This window comes from Somniosus microcephalus, chromosome 16 (assembly GCF_052327205.1).
Source record: "Somniosus microcephalus isolate GS21.2 chromosome 16, FLI_Smic_1.0, whole genome shotgun sequence".
NCBI classification, from domain to species: Eukaryota; Metazoa; Chordata; class Chondrichthyes; order Squaliformes; family Somniosidae; genus Somniosus; species Somniosus microcephalus.
In genome coordinates, this window is record NC_141002.1 from 32,201,475 (window position 1) to 32,218,839 (window position 17,365).

The 17,365-nt window shown below is 43.6% G+C and overlaps 1 protein-coding gene across 2 annotated transcripts; it reads left to right on the forward strand.

The window, feature by feature from the left end:
• The first annotated feature begins 1,102 nt into the window (after positions 1-1,102).
• LOC147106052 (leiomodin-2-like) lies at positions 1,103-9,500 on the forward strand. Of its 2 annotated transcripts, XM_086008762.1 has the most exons (3): positions 1,113-1,741; positions 6,387-7,808; positions 8,922-9,500. In XM_086008762.1, the coding sequence occupies exons 1-3, from the start codon at positions 1,466-1,468 to the stop codon at positions 8,946-8,948; spliced, it is 1,725 nt and encodes a 574-aa protein (XP_085864888.1). In that variant the 5' UTR covers positions 1,113-1,465; the 3' UTR covers positions 8,949-9,500. The 2 variants fall into 2 exon arrangements, with proteins under 2 accessions (XP_085864887.1, XP_085864888.1); XM_086008761.1 differs by lacking the exon at positions 8,922-9,500 and having other exon boundaries at positions 1,103-1,741; positions 6,387-8,915.
• Positions 9,501-17,365: the final 7,865 nt, after the last annotated feature.

The following is a 17,365-nucleotide window of genomic DNA, read 5'->3' on the forward strand; positions in this document are numbered from 1 at the left end:
GTTGTTTCATAGTCCGCTCATTGTTTTAAACCCTAGCGGGTGAAGCAGTGTTTTATTTTTGGTGCCGCTCCGCGTCATAGTATCAGATGAGAAGAGTAACAACAAGCCTGGCACGGCCCGGCCATACACAAAGCCCTACCCAGCTCCAAATCCGGCCAGAGTGATCCATTACATCGCTCGCTGCATCTTACCGAAATTGTTGTCACATACCAGCCATAATTTGAATTACGCGTGTCTCCCTCCTAACTTTGGATTTGACATTCTTTATAACATTACATTACATCCTTCCAGCCCTGATGCATTGTGCACAGACCAGTTATTTAATGTACTTGAGACGTTAACCTGTTGTCCCCTTTTCACAGCGGTGCCACCCCTAAATCTCGGGTGTAAATATACAAAATGTATAAATAGCCGATCTGTACCCCAGAGGGCTGTGGATGTTCAGTCTTTGAGCATATTCAAGACAGATCGATAGATTGTGGGCACTAAGGGAATCAATGGATATGGGGTTGATGTAGAAGATCAGCGATGATCTTATTGAATGGGGGAGCAGGCTCGATGGGCCGTGTGACCTTATGTTCTTATAAATGTACAAAATATGGCTGGGGCGTGTAAAGCAGCAAATCTAAAAAGACTGGCGGGTATAATGTACAAAATCTATAAATAGCGTGAGTGTCTGATGCCGAATCTATAAATGGGTGGGGCTTAATGTACCAGATCTATAAATAGCGGGGATTGCAATGTACAGCATTTACAAATAGCGGGAGATGTAATGACCTGACTATGCCGGGTTCCGATTGTGTATGTATATAGACATAACTGGCGAGTTTTAATCACGCCTCTTCGTTATCCTCCCGGCTTCGCCCCATTTCCCTCCGCCAATTTTTTAAAGCCTTAACTAAAAAAAAGTTTTTCTCTTTACACTCTGCATTTCCAAATACGGTCTCACATTTTTGGTTTGATTTTATTTTTCTGGCGCCGGTCTCATCATTTCACTAAAACTGTCCGAATCTTTAAAAAAGAAAATCTGAACTTTATTTAAAAATAGAACTTTACTGTAGAAATAAGAGATGTTTTAAAGCTGTGTTTGTTTTCAGTGGGGTCTGGTCTGGAGTGAGGGGCAGTCGCACAATGCCGAGCCTCGCTGCACTGGTTCAGGTGAAATGCCGCCCTGGATTGGGTCAGCGGGCGGGGACCACCCCCATACTGCGGCGTGACGTGCCTGAAAACGATGCCGTTTCTTGTCTCTTGTCTGAAGTGCTTGGGGTGACGTGTGTTCCCCAAAACGGATCATGCTTTCATGCATTGTTACAGAGCAGCGAGCACATGATGCGCTCAGCCCGCTTTAAAAGTTACCGGCACGATCCCAGAGACCCATCCAGCCGCTTGTTGGAAATCCGACCGCAGCCAAAGTTGATTAGTTAGAAATACTTTTCTTCTTCAGAAAGTACGAGTTGCAAAAAAAATGTCGCAGTTCGGTTACAGGAAAGAACTGGCGAAGTACGAGGACATAGACGAGGATGAAATCCTTGCTTCCCTGACTGCAGATGAGTTGCAGGAGCTGGAGAGGGAGTTGGAGGACATCAACCCGAACGAATTTCTTCCCATTGGGCTGAGGCAGAAAGACCAAACCGATAAAACCCCTCAAGGAACGTTCAGCAGGGAGGCTTTGATGGCGTACTGGGAAAAAGAAACACAGAAACTGTTAGAAAATGAGAGACTTTCTGCCGAACCAAACCAGGTGAGCGCTTAATCAGAACGTGATATAAAGGCACGATAAGGACTGCCCCAAATCTAGAATAATACAGCACAGAAGGAGGCCATTCAGCCCATCGTGCCTGTGCCAGCTCTTTGAAAGCTACCCAATTAATTCCACTCCCCTGTTCCCCCGCCCCATAGCCCTGCAAATGTTTCTTTTTCAAGTATTTATCCAATTCTCTTTTGAAAGTTACTATTGAATCTGCTTCCACTATCATTTCAGGTAGTGAATTACAGATCATTAACAACTCCCTGTGTAAAAATTCTCCTTGGCTCCCTTTTGGTTCTTTTGTCAATTATCTTAAATCTGTCCCCTCTGGTTATTGACCCTCCTGCCAGTGGAAACACTTTCTCCCTATGTACTCTATCAAGACCCTTCATCCCAGCTCCTCGTTATCAGTTGATGTAGAATCTCAGTTAAACGATTGGAAACTTTTAGACAGTCTTTGGAAAATGCACAGCTTTGTGCCTAAATGTAAAAAGAAATCACAGCCTTTCTAGTTTAAATGATGTTGGAGGAGGACTGCCCTCTGTGAATTGTAACATTATACTGTAGGGCCCAGACAGCTCACACATTTCTGCCCATGAAAATTTGAATGTACAGGAAATTCATTGCTGTGTTGCACACTCTCAGCACTGCTCCCTTCTGGGAGCGAGAGCCCCAAATTGTTCTTTCTGTACTGTGCCCTCCTTTAAAAATCTTCTGAAAACTCATCTTTTAAATAGCTTTCAATCACGTCTCTTAACTTCTCTCCCATGGTTCACCGCCCCATCCTCTTAATTCTCTGTAGAGCACTGTGGGACATTTTGTATATTAAAGGCAGAATACAAATGCATGTTGTGTTATATCTTTGTATGGCAGTGCTCTGTCAATTCCCTCTGTGTGGACAACTCTGGAACCATCTCACAGGCTCCTGAGGACTCCGTGCCCTAATTTCCAAAAGACAGTGTTAGCTACCTAAAGGAATCCAGTAAGTCATTGCAGGGAGCATGTTCTATTAACAAACAACAGCAGACAAACTTGTTTGTAACAAATGCAGAAAAATTCAAAAATCTGAATTAACTTCTGTTTATATGTCGAATGACTGAAGCCAGAAGTGTAATATACAAACATATGATAACAAAGGACTGGGAAAGACCAGTGGGTCAAGCTGTAATTTTTGCATGCCATGATCCTTATCTGCCCTCCCACCAGCCACACAACCTCCTGAGAGGCAAAAGAAAGGAAAAAAAACTTCGGCTAATTTAGGAAAAAACTCTGGGAAATTCCTCGCAGAACCCAAAGTCAATCAAACAAATTCCAGGCGCTCACAACGACTGGGAGATGTATCCCCCAATACCAAGTTACTTTCTACATGTTATCTTGGCCACACTCAGGATCTCGTCCAGCTCTCTTTTGAATGTTCGCAATGATTGCACACTCGCTGCATAAGCTGGCAACTTATTCCATAGTCACAACTCCGAGACCATGTTGAGATTCTCTAATAATCCTTTCTCTGTCAAGGTGCTCATGTAATCTATCCCTTCTAGCATCTTGCCTATAACTGAAGTCAAACTAATGAGTCTGAATCATCATCCTTTTAAAATATCGGCACCTCATTGGCCTCCCCCCTCTTTCCCCCCCCCCCCACCCCACCCCAATCCCAGACTCCAGTGAGCTGTTCAATACATGAGCAAGGAGCTCGAAGAATACAGCACCCATTTCTTTGAGCACCCTTAGGTGAGTGCCGTCAGGGTCAGCAGCCTACCCTGTCTTGAGACTATATCTGCATCCATTTGGATACTGTCAATTTTAATAGCAAACCTACAACATATTATTGGTAACTCAGTATCATCTTCCGTAGTGAAGACTGATGCAAAACAGCCATTATACCTCTATCATATCCTGGGAGTCCATCCAAATCTGCTCTGAGGAATCCTTTGATAGCCCTATACAGTCCATAATATCCTTCTGACTATAAATATAGCTGAAAAAGATCTTGCTATTACTACCACAGTTAAATGCTATCTTCTTCTCCAGTGACCTTTTTGGCTGCTCTGATCGCAGCTTTCTTTGCCTTTAGCTGAGTTTGATACCTGCCCCAGTTCTCCTTGGAGCTATTTTGTTTAAGCCTGTAACTTTTTTTTGGCTTAAGTCTAATTTGTCTTTGAACATGATCCGTTAGCCAATTTGGCTTTGTTTTACTGTGGGCCCTTTTACTGTACAGGTAGACTACCCTTTATCCGAACTTCCGAAAACCGAAACCCTCTAAAAACCGACATGACCAGAGTGGCGCACGACTTACGCTGAGCAGGGCAGAGGGTCACTGAGTTCCCTCCTGGGTAGGAGATTGCAGGCCGAGCCGGGCAGTGTGAAAGAGGTATACCGGGAGAGTGAACCCAACAATACAGCGGCCCGTCCGATAGCTGCAGCGGCCTGTCTGATATTCTTTTCTCCACCCCCGACCCCCCGCCGACCCCCACCCTTTCGGATAAGGGATAGTGTATCCTTTATCCACACTTCCGAAAACCGAAATCCTCTGAAAACCGAAAGTGTTTTCGTTCAGCGTAAGTTGTGCACACGGCCCCGACCCCCCGCCGACCCCGACCCCCCCCCCCCCCGCCGACCCCCACCCCCGACAAATTTCCCAGTCTTATAAAATACCTTCCAAAATCTGAAATTTTCCGAAAACCGAAACACGGCTGGTCCCGAGGTTTTCGGATAAAGGATAGTCTACCTGTATATACATAGCTTCTTTTACATAAGGATAGTTTTGAAGGTGTTCCATTTTATTCCTGTGTTGCTAATCTTCCTGCCTTGTAGGACTACCCAATACATCTACTACAAGTCATTTTTCATCTTCGCAAATCTACCCGACTTCAAATCGGTACTAGCATTAAATTTTTATTTTGTCTGATCAAATAATAATGGGTCACTGTTGCCCAGGTGTCCTGCCAAAGATAAAGCACAAGATAACATTTTAGTGTGTAACTTGCCTAGCTTTTGTGATTTGGGAACATTTTTGTCCAAACTCACCCAAAGGTGCATTCATACTACAACTGTGCACTGGCCCAAAGCAGTTTTGTTTTGCTACAGTTATAATGTAAATGCAGCCTGAATTCATAGTAAGGGCCCAACCTGACACTGGACTGAAGTGGAATGACATTCCCTGCGGAAGGTAGTCTCGCTTCACTCAGAGTAAATCTAAGCATTAACACTTGATTTACACTTCACAAATTTAGTATTGGTGTGAAGTCAAAATTGCTAAATGTGTCGTAATGCACATTTGTTTTCTGTAACTGTCTATTTTTGATTCCTCATATTTTTGAGCACTGTCTCCAGAACCTTGCTGCTATAGCGGTTCAACGTGAGAAATTGCAGCAGTTATAAAAAGTACGCACTGAAATATATGCTTGACCTTTCTCCAAACTTTATCCCTCCCAATAGTTTCAAAAATTCACCACAATAAGATAGCACCCAGCAAGCTTGACAGTGAGTGAGCAGAAAGCTGATTAAAAATGAAGAATCGTGATGCAGGCTCAAATTCCATCACGCATTACAACAACACAATCAGGACAGTAGGTAGTAAATTTAGAAATGTAAATAGTCCTTCCAGGGCATGTTCGCCTGGAAATTTTTGTATTACAAATAGTGTATTCTAATTAATTTAAACTTTTATTTCACAGTTGATAGATTTATAATCTAAAACAAATTATAGGAAAGATAAATGACACTTGGGTTTATCCATATTTAACAAACCAGAGCATCACATCCCTAAAAGTTACCTCAACAATCACTCACCTCCTTCATAGAGGCGCACTCTCCCTCTAATCGCTTCAGTCACACAGGCATTCTCTCTAACCTGTGCACAGAGATACTGTTTCTCTCCGCCCTGCTCCCCCCAGCCCCCAATTCACAGAAGCACCCTCTCCCTATAGCATCCTCCCCACATTTCAAATATGTGCTCCTCCCAAATGCTTCCCCCCCCCCCCCCAACTAGTTTGCAGAGATATAATCCCCCTCCATTTCAGTCTCTGTTCCGGGAGGCACTCTTTCCCTCCAATCCTTCGTACTCTTCCCCCACCCAGTTCAGAGAGGCACTTTACTCCCTTAATGTGCTTCCTACTACCACTCCTGGCTGCAGCTTCGATGTAACGTTGCTGCTCCATTCTGGGATTGGTCTCTGTGCTACCAGTGAGATTCCTGGTCTCAGAAGAAAGCAGCAGTATGATGCATGCTGATGACCATTGACACACTAAAAAATGAACAAGCAGTACAAGTCCCAGTAATGAATAAAATGATATCACGGTAATTTTGGTCATTGTACTGCTTGCACCTCATTTACAACAACATTGTAGAAATATTTAATCACTTTGATTATATAGCTCAATTAGTCAGTTTTGGTGGAGCATAAGATTAGAAATTGTTACTATTAATGTTTTTGAAAATATAGTATACATTTTTAGAGTATAGTGCAATGAATTCATAATTCACCAGCAATTATCTATAGCATAATAGGGAAAAGTTAGAAAATAATTAGGGAAGTTAAAAATGTATACAAATTGGGGGCAGCTGACATTCAATAGAAAGGCTGAAGCAATGTGTATTCTATGAACTCATGGTACTTATTTTTCAATGTTAATTTCAGACACAAATCAATGAGGATAGCAAAGAAAATACTGAAGATGACCATGAAACAGAAAGTGAAGATGACCAATCAGAGAACGAAGTGGACATAGCAGAATGTATATCTGAAGAAACAGAAGATGAAGATGAAATTGTAACAGAGGAGGAGGAGGAGGAAGAAGAAGAGGAGGAGGCAGAGAAGGAGAATGCACAAGAGAATGATGGCAAAACTTTAGACACCAGAACAATTAGCAGTAATGGACAGGATGGATCACGCATGTGTAATGGGCATGTTGATGACCAACCAATCCTAAATGGCTATGGCAACAATGTTATGCAGCACAACAAAGAGAAAACAACAGAGGATGATCCAAATCTCAAAGCAATTGCCAGCCGACCATGTGGAAACACAACTGTTATTGAAGATACTCTTGACAGCATCAAAAATAATGATTCTGAAAAAACAGAAGTCAATCTGAATAATATTGAGAACATAAGTATTGCAACCTTCATACTCTTTGCAGAAGCTCTGAAATATAATACGGTTGTCAAAAGTTTGAGTTTGGCCAACACTCATGCTGATGACCATGTGGCATGTGCACTAGCTGACATGTTACAAGTTAACAGTAGCATTACCAATCTTAATATTGACTCCAACTATATTACAGGCAAAGGAATCTTAGCCATCATAAGAGCCATACAGCACAATTGTATATTAACAGAACTAAGATTCCACAATCAAAGACATATATGTGGAGGGCAGGTTGAAATGGAAATAGCCAAACTTCTGAAAGAAAACACAACGCTTATGAAATTAGGCTACCATTTTGAACTGCCAGGACCACGGATGTCTATGACAAGTATCCTAACCAGGAATCTGGACAAACGGAGGCAAAAACGCCTCCAGGACCAAAAACAGCAACAGGAAATGGACAAACTGCTTGGTTGTGAGGGGCCAACAAACCCAAGGACGATTGCTTTGCAGAAGAATTCACCAAGACCCTCTCCGTGTGCTTCTCCAAAGAGCTCACCCTGGTCATCTCCTAAAGTAGTCAAAAAATTGAATTCTCAAAAATCTGCTGTTCCTCCTCCGCCACCCCCTCCACCTCTTCCAGAGAAACTTGTACTTCCTCAGCCACCACCATCTCCTCCACTCCCAATACAGACGACCCCGAGCAGAAACATAGCTGAAGCCATTAAGCTTCAAGAGCTGACCAAAATGAAATTACAGAATATCCATCAAAATGCTAAAGTCAAGAAAAACAAAAGCAAAAACAAGAAACTAAACAAAGAAACCCACATTTTGAAAGAGCTCAAAAACGCTTTAAAACCAATTTCAGACAGAAGGTCAGAGGATGGGTCAAGACCAGGAACTCCTCATAGGACATTGCATGATGAACTTATGTCAGCTATCCGGTCAACCAGTATAAAACAGCTAAGACCAGTAAGTTATAACAAGGAGGAAATGGTCTGTAGGAGTAACATAAACATAATAAGAGACAATTTATCTTACAGATTTATATAACTGAATTCTTGTGCATGTACAGTTGGAAGTGCTGTACAGTTTGGCAGGAATCAGAAGTTAATTATAGCTGCATTAGGAAAGGATTTGGAAAACAATCTTGTTCTTGTAACAACATTACATATGTACAATAGCAAAATACTGCAGATGCTGGAAATCTGAAATAACAACAGAAAATGCTGGAAATACTCAGCAGGCCAGGCAGCATCTGTGGAGAGAGAAATATATGTACAGCAACCTTTAAGCAATTTTATTTCAGTAATGTTTAAAAATAGTTAATTCCCCCTTCCATATATGTATATTAAAATTATTTAAATTTACTGTAACTTACAAGAAATGAGGTTGATCAAGTTGAAACGTATGGCAACAAAAGGGGGCCATTTGCTTGACTAAATACCACCTTCTATACAATGGACTTTCATTCATTTATATAACCAAATCATCGTCACCAAATTCCACAGCCAGTTAACTTCCTATTTTACACAAAAAAATTTAAATGAACGTTTTAAGTACTTTCGTCAGCTGACCAGAATAAGGCTGTGTGATTATATGGCTTTAAGTGAGGTTACCAAGATTCCATTGCAAGGAGAGTCCGGTTATTGCTAAATTAACATGTAAATGAATTAAGTTTTGTGCTCAGCAACTGTAACACTAATTTGGAAAGAAACCCAATTAAAATTTATTTTTAAGAAATACTTTCGCCATCAAACCCGAGGCATGTGATCAGTTGAAAACTCAATTGGGGATTCAAATTGAATTTTGCCTCGTTAGTAATGAACATGTCTCTGCATTTATATGAAATTCCTTGGTCCACTATTGTGCCAACAATTTGTCTCAACCACAGCCTCAGAAAAGCATCACACACTGCACCCACACTGCACCAGTGTGAACTTTCAGTTTTCCACATCAACAATTCCTATGGTGACTCTGCTTGAGGCTCACTGGCGAATTTTATTTTAACCACATCATAATAGTGAATATGTGTTGTCTAAAGTAATTAATACAAATTTATTAATAATGCATATTATTTTTTAGGTTGACATTCCAGACTATCTTCGATGAATAAATCATTTGTCTATTCAGCAAGAAGGAATAATACAAATCTATTCAAGAACGGGTCCTGCAAACGTAGGAACAGCTGTTGTTATTAAATATAAACACCAGCTCTGATCTACTCAAGCTCAGAAGAGCATCGTGTGCACTTTCAGACACGCAACTCGACAGTGCTGAGTGTTCTAACGTGTGAAGTGGTCCTTGAATTCTTTCTTTAGCTTTAGTCAATGGATGCAACGCGTCTTAATGAAAGAATGACTGTCATAGGTTAAACGTATTTATGTGTAAATATGTAAACAACAGATGGATTTTCTATTTAAGTAGATAATTTACATACAGTGTAAAGTGTTGAATGGAGGCAAATGTTTTGGAAAATGATTTAAAAAGTTACACAGTATAAACTGTACATCAGTGAATTTTAGATTTTAAAACTTTCAATGCTGTTAAATAAGTAGTTCACTCTTCTGCCTGTAGAATAATCTTTTGCTAAACATGGAATATGTCATTTAAAATCCATTTTCATGCCTTTTTAGGCAGTAATAAAGGTATCTCTGAGTAATAGCAATGCCTACTTTTGGTGTGCCATTGAAGTTTTGCAAGGTTTGCTCTTTTTTACTCTAGAGATGCTAGGTCATAAGAATTAGAATCAGGAGCAGGAGTAGGAGTAGGCCATATGGCCCCTCGAGCCTGCTCCACCATTCAATACCGTGTGTTACACTGTGGTTTGGTTCTATAAGCCTTCAGGTACTTCATCTAAATGGCTCTTCTTTACATGTGAGCCGAAGCAGTGAGTGATCGCAGTCTGTTTGACTATGGTGGGATTCGGAGGAGGACATAGCCAAGCATGATGTACTGTCTTAACTTAGCCAAACCCCATTTTGTGTGTCAAACCAGGAAGAACTGCCGCAGGACCAGTTAATTTGTCCTTAACACAAGCAACCCGATTTCACTTGGCAGTAATTAGTCTGCGGCAGCTCAAGGATTAAACATGAGTTTTATTTATCAGCAGTTCCTTATACTGTGAGCTTCTAATCCCAGCCAGACCATCAGGAGTCAACACCATGCTTTCTCACATTGTCACATTAGAGCCCAGATGGCTCAGTTGGGAGAGCATTAGACTTGTGTCAGCTGTGGCACAGTGGGTAGCACGCTCACCTTGGAGTCAGAAGGTTGTGGGTTCATAGTCCCACTCCAGGGACTTGATCACAAAAATCTAGGCTGACACTCCCAGTGCAGTGCTGAGTGATTGCTGCACTGTCAGAGGTGCCGTCTTTCAGATGAGATGTTAAACCGAGGTCCCGTCTGCTCTCTCAGGTGGACGTAAAAGATCACACGGCACTATTTCAAAGAAGAGCAGGGGAGTTATCCCCGGTGTCCTGGCCAATATTTCTCCCTCAATCAACATCACTAAAACAGATTATCTGGTCATTATCACATTGCTTTTTGTTGGAGCTTGCTGTGCACGAATTGGCTGACACGTTTCCTACATTACGACCGTGACTACACTTCAAAAAGTATTTCATTGGCTGTGAAGCACTTTGGGATGTCTGATGGTTGTGAAAGGCACTATATAAATGCAAGTCAGTCTTTCATTTTCTTCCAGCAGAACTCTCATGTACCCTCTGGTAGCCATTAACACAGGTATTAGGACAGAGGCTGGGGACAGTCAGAATTTTTTTTAAAATAAAGGAGTGAATATAATTTTAAGATGAAACAATAACAGAATTTAGTTACGTTTCATTGCATAAATTGCAAATTCCAAAAGAAAGGGTGTCATTTGAAGATTAGCATCTGTATAGAATCCCACTGTCAACCAGGCCTTTGACAGCAGTCAATGTGTGGGCAGTTATGTGTTCGCCACTAACAATGAGTAAAATTTAAAACCAACATATATGGCTCTTACTGGCTACAGCAGTGTTGCTCTTGGCTGTTGATGGCCCTCTTCTTCTAACTGCTCTATTGTTAGGCCTCTCTGAATGGTAAAGTTGTGCAGCATATAACAGGCAGCAATAATCTTGGAGACCCTGGAAGAATATTGCCAGAAAATGTCCTCAACCTGTCCAGGCAGTTGAAGTTCTACTTTAAGCTGCCGATAGTGAGTTGCATAATAATCCCGTCGGCTGCATGGGACTCAGTGTATCTTCACTTTGCTGCTATTCGTGGCTGTCAAAAATGGTGTTATGAATGAGTGCTGACGCCATCCTTGCTGTTTGCCTTCCCATTCAAATAGTCCAGGCACAGAAGATTGGCATCCGATGAAGGATTTATGATTCCTGCCTGGAAGCAGGAATTGCCCTGTATGATTACACATGTGAGTACAGATGAAAAAAGTCCACTTAGCTTATCCTTCCATAGAAACCTGTGCAGAGGACAAGTGACATCCTCAGCCAAAACATCTCCACTGGCTTTGTAGTAAAGTGAAGCCTGGGAAGGCAGTTTCCCATAGATATTCCAGGTAGGAATAGGTCCCTGGGTCTATAGACACCGCTACATGGGTAAGAGCAGTCTGCATCTGGTGCAGTCAAACTTGCTTTACATTTCTCTTTTCATTCTCTTCCTCCAACTAATACAAAAAGAGAGGAATCTCAGTTGCAATTCTCAGACACAGCATTTTATTTGTGGTAATGATAAATCTTACAGGCAAAACCCTTCAAAAATAAACAAAATGCCAAATATGACCAAACAATTCAGCTGTGACAAACACAAAGTTCAAGTCCATTTTTTTAATATTTGGCCCAAATAATCTTTAAACAAGTGACATCCTCAGCCAGAACATCCCAGACCCTGCTCACCCATTTCATACTGGCAATCTCAACATGAAATCAGGGAATCGTGTCTGGGCTAATTCCAATGGTATTAACATTCATTTTCATATTTAAAAGAAGCTGTGGCCCGCTGGGGCAAAAGCACTCTAGGCCGGTATAAAGAGCAGACGCATGACGCACAACTGGCACGAGTTTTGGTAAGAATGACCTTTGTCTGATTTCCTGGCTTCTGATCAGCCTTTTCACTCCAGTAGCTCTGGTCCTAATATTATAACCCATTGTGTTGCACAGGCCCATTTGTTAAAGTCCAATGAACGATTCAAGATTTCTATTTCTCCGTGCTTTTATACTGCACGTTGATCTTTTCATTCACATGGCTTCTGCGGAGTTTCCACGAATCATAGGTGATCCACTGGGTACAATTCCAGGTCTATTCAAGCTTTAATTTGGGAAAGTGTTGCTTCTGATATCAGATGGGATCGATTGCGATTTTCAACACGGAATCAACATGGATTTATGAAAGGGAAATCGCGTTTGACAAATTTGTTAAGACTTTTTAAGGTTGTAACTAGCAGAATAGATAAGGGGGAACCAGTGGATGTGGTGTATTTGGATTGTCAGAAGGCATTCGATAAGGTGCCACACAAGAGGTTATCAAACAAAATTAGGGCTCATGGGATTGGGGGTAATATACTGGCATGGATTGAGGATTGGTTAACAGACAGAAAACAGAGTAGGAATAAACGGGTCATTTTCAGGTTGGCAGGCTGTAACTAGTGGGGTACTGCAAGGATCAGTGCTTGGGCCTCAGCTATTCACAATCTACATCAATGATTTGGATGAGGGGACCAAATGTAATGTATCCAAGTTTGCTGATGATACAAAGCTGGGTGGGAATGTAAGTTGTGAGGAGGATACAAAGAGGCTTCAAGGGGATATAGTCAGGCTAAGTGAGTGGGCAAGAACATGGCAAATGGAATATAATGTGGAGAAGTGTGAAGTTATCCACTTTGGTAGGAAAAATAGAAAAGCAGAGTATTTTTTAAATGGTGCGAGATTGGGAAATGTCGGTGTTCAGAGGGACCTGGGTGTCCTTGTACACGAATCACTGAAAGTTAACATGCAGTCCAACAAGCAATTCGGAAAGCAAATGGTATGTTGGCCTTTTTACTAGAGGATTTGTGTATAAGAGTAAAGACGTCTTACTGCAATTATATAGGGCCCTGGTGAAACCACACTTGGAGTAGTAATTACAGTTTTGGTCTCCTTACCTAAGGAAGAATATACTTGCCATAGAGGGAGTGTAACAAAGGTTCACCAGACTGGTTCCTGGGATGGGGGGATTGTCCTATGAGGACAGATTGAGTAGACTAGGCCTAGATTCTCTGGAGTTTAGAAGAATGAGAGGTGATCTCATTGAAACATACAAAATTCTTACAGGGCCTGACAGGGTAGATGCAGGGAGGATGTTTCCCCTGGATGGGGAGTCTAGAACCAGGGGTCACAGTCTCAGAATAAGATGTCGGTCATTTAGGACTGAGATGAGGAGAAATTTCTTCACTCAGAGGGGGGGTGAATCTTTGGAATTCTCTACCCCAGAGGGCTGTGGAGACTCAGTCGTTGAGTATATTCAAGATAGAGATCGATAGATTTTTGAATATTAAGCGAATGAAGGGATATGGGGATAGTGCAGGAAAGTGGAGATGAGGTATAAGATCAGCCATGATCTTATTGAATGGCGGAGCAGGCTCGAAGGGCCAAATGGTCTACTCCTGCTCCTATTCCTTATGTTCTTATGTTCTGATTGAGTTACTGGACATATGAAAATGGGAGCCATTCTAGTGCGTGATATGACCCTGATAATTGAAATCTCTGAGTGAACATGACCAGACTGGCCTTCACTGAAAATATTAAATGAGATATGAGGTTTGAGTCAATAGTGTGCATGTCGGAGGAAAGCCAGGTCTGTTTTAGGCAGGCCCTCCAACCTATTTTCATAGTTCTTTTGCTTTGAACCCTCAAGTACTCCTCACAAAATAAGATACATTGTGAAAGCATTCATTTGAATTTTAAAATTTAGTCTTAAAATTACATATAAATAATAATAATAATCAACTTTATTGTCATTGTTAGTGCACAAGTGCAGTACAATGAAATGTAAGCTTGCGGCTCCTGAGAGTGTACATTTTGATTAAGACATTTAACATACATTTGGCTTGTAACATAAACATAAACATAATAAAGTGCATTGACAGATGTGCAGGCTTTAGAGTTTATTAGCAGAGTTCAGTAGGATGACAGCCCTGGGAAAGAAGCTGTTCCTAAATCTGGTCGTGCGGGTGCGAATGCATCTGTAGCGTCTCCCAGATGGCAGGGGGGCGAACAAATTGTGGCTGGGGTGGGTAGGGTCTTTGATGATGGTTAGTGACCTCCATAGACAGCGTTTCTGGTAGATGTTCTCAATGGTCGGTAGCCGGGTGCCGGTAATGCGTTGGGCAGTTTTGACTAGCCGCTGCAGGGCTTTCCGGTCATAGGAGGTACAGCTGCTATACCACACTGTGATACAGTTCGTCAGGATGCTCTCTATTGTGCAGCGGTAAAAGTTAGAGAGGATCCGGGGTGACCGGTTGCATCCCTTCAGCTTCCTTAGGAAATATAGGCGCTGCTGGGCCTTCTTCACCAAAGAGGAGGTATTGAGGGACCAGGAGAGGTCTTCTGTGATGTGGACTCCGAGGAACTTAAAGCTGCCCACCCTTTCCACCACAGCCCCTTGGATGTGGATGGGGGTGTGTCTTCCACCTTTAGACTTCCTGAAGTCCACAATGATTTCCTTGGTTTTCTTGATGTTAAGGGCCAGGTTGTTGTCGGCGCACCACTTCACGAGGTACTGGACCTCCTCCCTGTAGGCTGATTCATCGTTGTTGGTGATCTGGCCTACCACCGTGGTATCATCCGCAAACTCGATGATGGTGTTGGAACCATGAACAGCCACACAGTCATGGGTGAAGAGGGAGTAGAGGAGGGGGCTCAGCACACAACCTTGTGGGGCCCCCGTGTTCAGGGTCAGTGGGGGGAGGTGTGGTTACCTAATTTGACAGACTGGGGTCTGTTAGTTAGGAAGTCTAGGGTCCAGTTGCAAAGGGAAGTGTTCAGGCCAAGAGTGTGGAGTTTGGTGGCCAGCTTGTTGGGGATGATGGTCTTGAATGCTGAGCTGTAGTCTATGAACAGCATTCTGATGTAGGTCTCTTTACCGTCTAAGTGTTTCAGTGCAGAATGAAGAGCAGTTGTGATTGCATCCTCCATTGATCTGTTTGTGCGATAGGCAAACTGGTGTTGGTCAAGAGAGGTGGGAACACTGGCTTTGATGTGAGCCAGGACCAGTCTCTTGAAACACTTCATTATGATGGGTGTGAGTGCGACAGGTCGATAGTCATTCAGACACGCCACAGCCGTTTGCTTTGGCACAGGAATAATGGTGGCGGTCTTGAAGCATGTAGGGACTACTGCCTGGGCCAATGACAGATTGAAGATGGTGGTGAAGACATCAGCCAGCTGATCACATTCCTTGAGTACCCGTCCAGGGATGCTGTCAGGTCCAGCAGCCTTACGTGTGTTCACTCCGCGTAGAACACCCCTTACGTCGGAGGTGGACAGAGTGAGCACCTGGTCTTCCGGGGGTGGCAAGGCTTTGGTAGCCGGCTCCCTGTTGTCCCTGTCAAAGCGAGCGTAGAAGTTGTTAAGCTCCTCCGGAAGGGAGGCATTGCTAACCGGGGGGGCTGGTGTTTTTACTCTTATAGTCGGTGATAGACTGGATGCCTTGCCACATGCGCCGGGGGTCCGAGTTGTTGTGGAAATGATCCTCAATCCGCAGTGTCTGTTTTCTTTTGGCAGTCCTGAGACCCTTTTTTAGGTTGGTCCTAGCTGCACTGTAAGCCGCCACGTCGCCAGATTTAAATGCTACGTCGCGTGCTTTCAACAGCGAGCGGACCTCCCCGTTCATCCAGGGTTTCTGGTTGGGATATGTCCTGATATTTTTATGGGTCGTGACGACCTCGACGCAACTGTTGATGTAGAATAGCACTGTGGATGCGTATTCCTCGATGTCAGTATGGGCAAACATGCTCCAATCAGTGCGTTCGAAGCAATCCTGAAGCTCTGAGACTGCCCCCTCTGGCCATACTTTCACTGATCTTACTGATGTTTTCACTCTTTTGATGAGCGGTTTGTATGCCGGGGCTAGAAACAAGGAGAGGTGGTCAGACTTCCCAAGGTGGGGGCAGGGAATGGCCTTATAAGCATCTACAATGCTCGTGTAGACTTGATCCAGTGTGTTCTCCCCTCTTGTGGGGCAGGAAACATTCTGGTGGAATTTCGGGAGTACAGATTTTAGGTTTATGTGATTGAAGTCCCCCACGACGATAAAGGCTCCGTCTGGGTACGCAGTTTGTTGTTCGCTGATGGCCCTGTAGAGGTCCTTCAGTGCTAGTTTGGCATTAGCATGTGGTGGTATGTAGACCGCAGTGATGATAACAGCCGTGAATTCCCAAGGCAGGTAGAAGGGTCTGCACCTTACCATGAGGAATTCCAAATCAGCAGAACAGGATCTATCGATTATGTCCGTGTTAGTGCACCAGGCATTGTTAGTGTAAATGCACAAACCGCCTCCCTTGCTCTTACCGGAGTCTGCAGTTCTGTCGGCGCGGAAGACCGTGCGTCCTTCTAGCTGGATGGTGGTGTCAGGGATGCTGTTGTTCAACCAGGTCTCTGTGAAGATCATGGCACAGCATTCCTTTGTCCTTTTCTGTGAGGAGAGATCAAGTTTGATCTCATCCATTTTATTTTCCAGTGGCCTAACATTGGCCAGGAAAATACTTGGGAGGGAGGGTTTGTGTGGGGCCCTCTTTAACCTGTTGTGGATTCCGGCCCTCTTGCCCCACTTCTGTTTGCGCTCTCTGCGTGGTCTGCGCTGACTTCCGGCTGGGGGAGGACGCCACGCTGGTCCCGGGGATCGAGCGATGTCGGGAGGCAGATCGACGTCGCCGAGTGTGAGCTGCACGCAATCGACCCCGATATCGAGGAGTGTCTGCCGGCTGTACAGCAGGTCCGCCCTCAATTCCCACGTGAACAGAGTCAGGAAGAGATACAGGAAGAAGGTAAAAATGCACAGGCTCGGGAGAGACAAAGCCGCTGCGTCCATGCGCACCGCCATCTGAATACTGGAGGGGTTGGAGGATGTTACAGAGCTAGGGAGGGTTGTAGGGGGTGGAGGAGGTTACAGAGATAGGGAGGGTTGTAGGGGTTGGAGGATGTTACAGAGATAGGGAGGGTTGTAGGGGCTGGAGGATGTTACAGAGATAGGGAGGGTTGTAGGGGCTGGAGGAGGTTACAGAGATAGGGAGGGTTGTAGGGACTGGAGGAGGTTATAGAGATAGGGAGGGTTGTAGGGACTGGAGGAGGTTACAGAGATAGGGAGGGTTGTAGGGGCTGGAGGAGGTTACAGAGATAGGGAGGGTTGTAGGGGTTGGAGGATGTTACAGAGATAGGGAGGGTTGTAGGGGCTGGAGGAGGTTACAGAGATAGGGAGGGTTGTAGGGACTGGAGGAGGTTATAGAGATAGGGAGGGTTGTAGGGACTGGAGGAGGTTACAGAGATAGGGAGGGT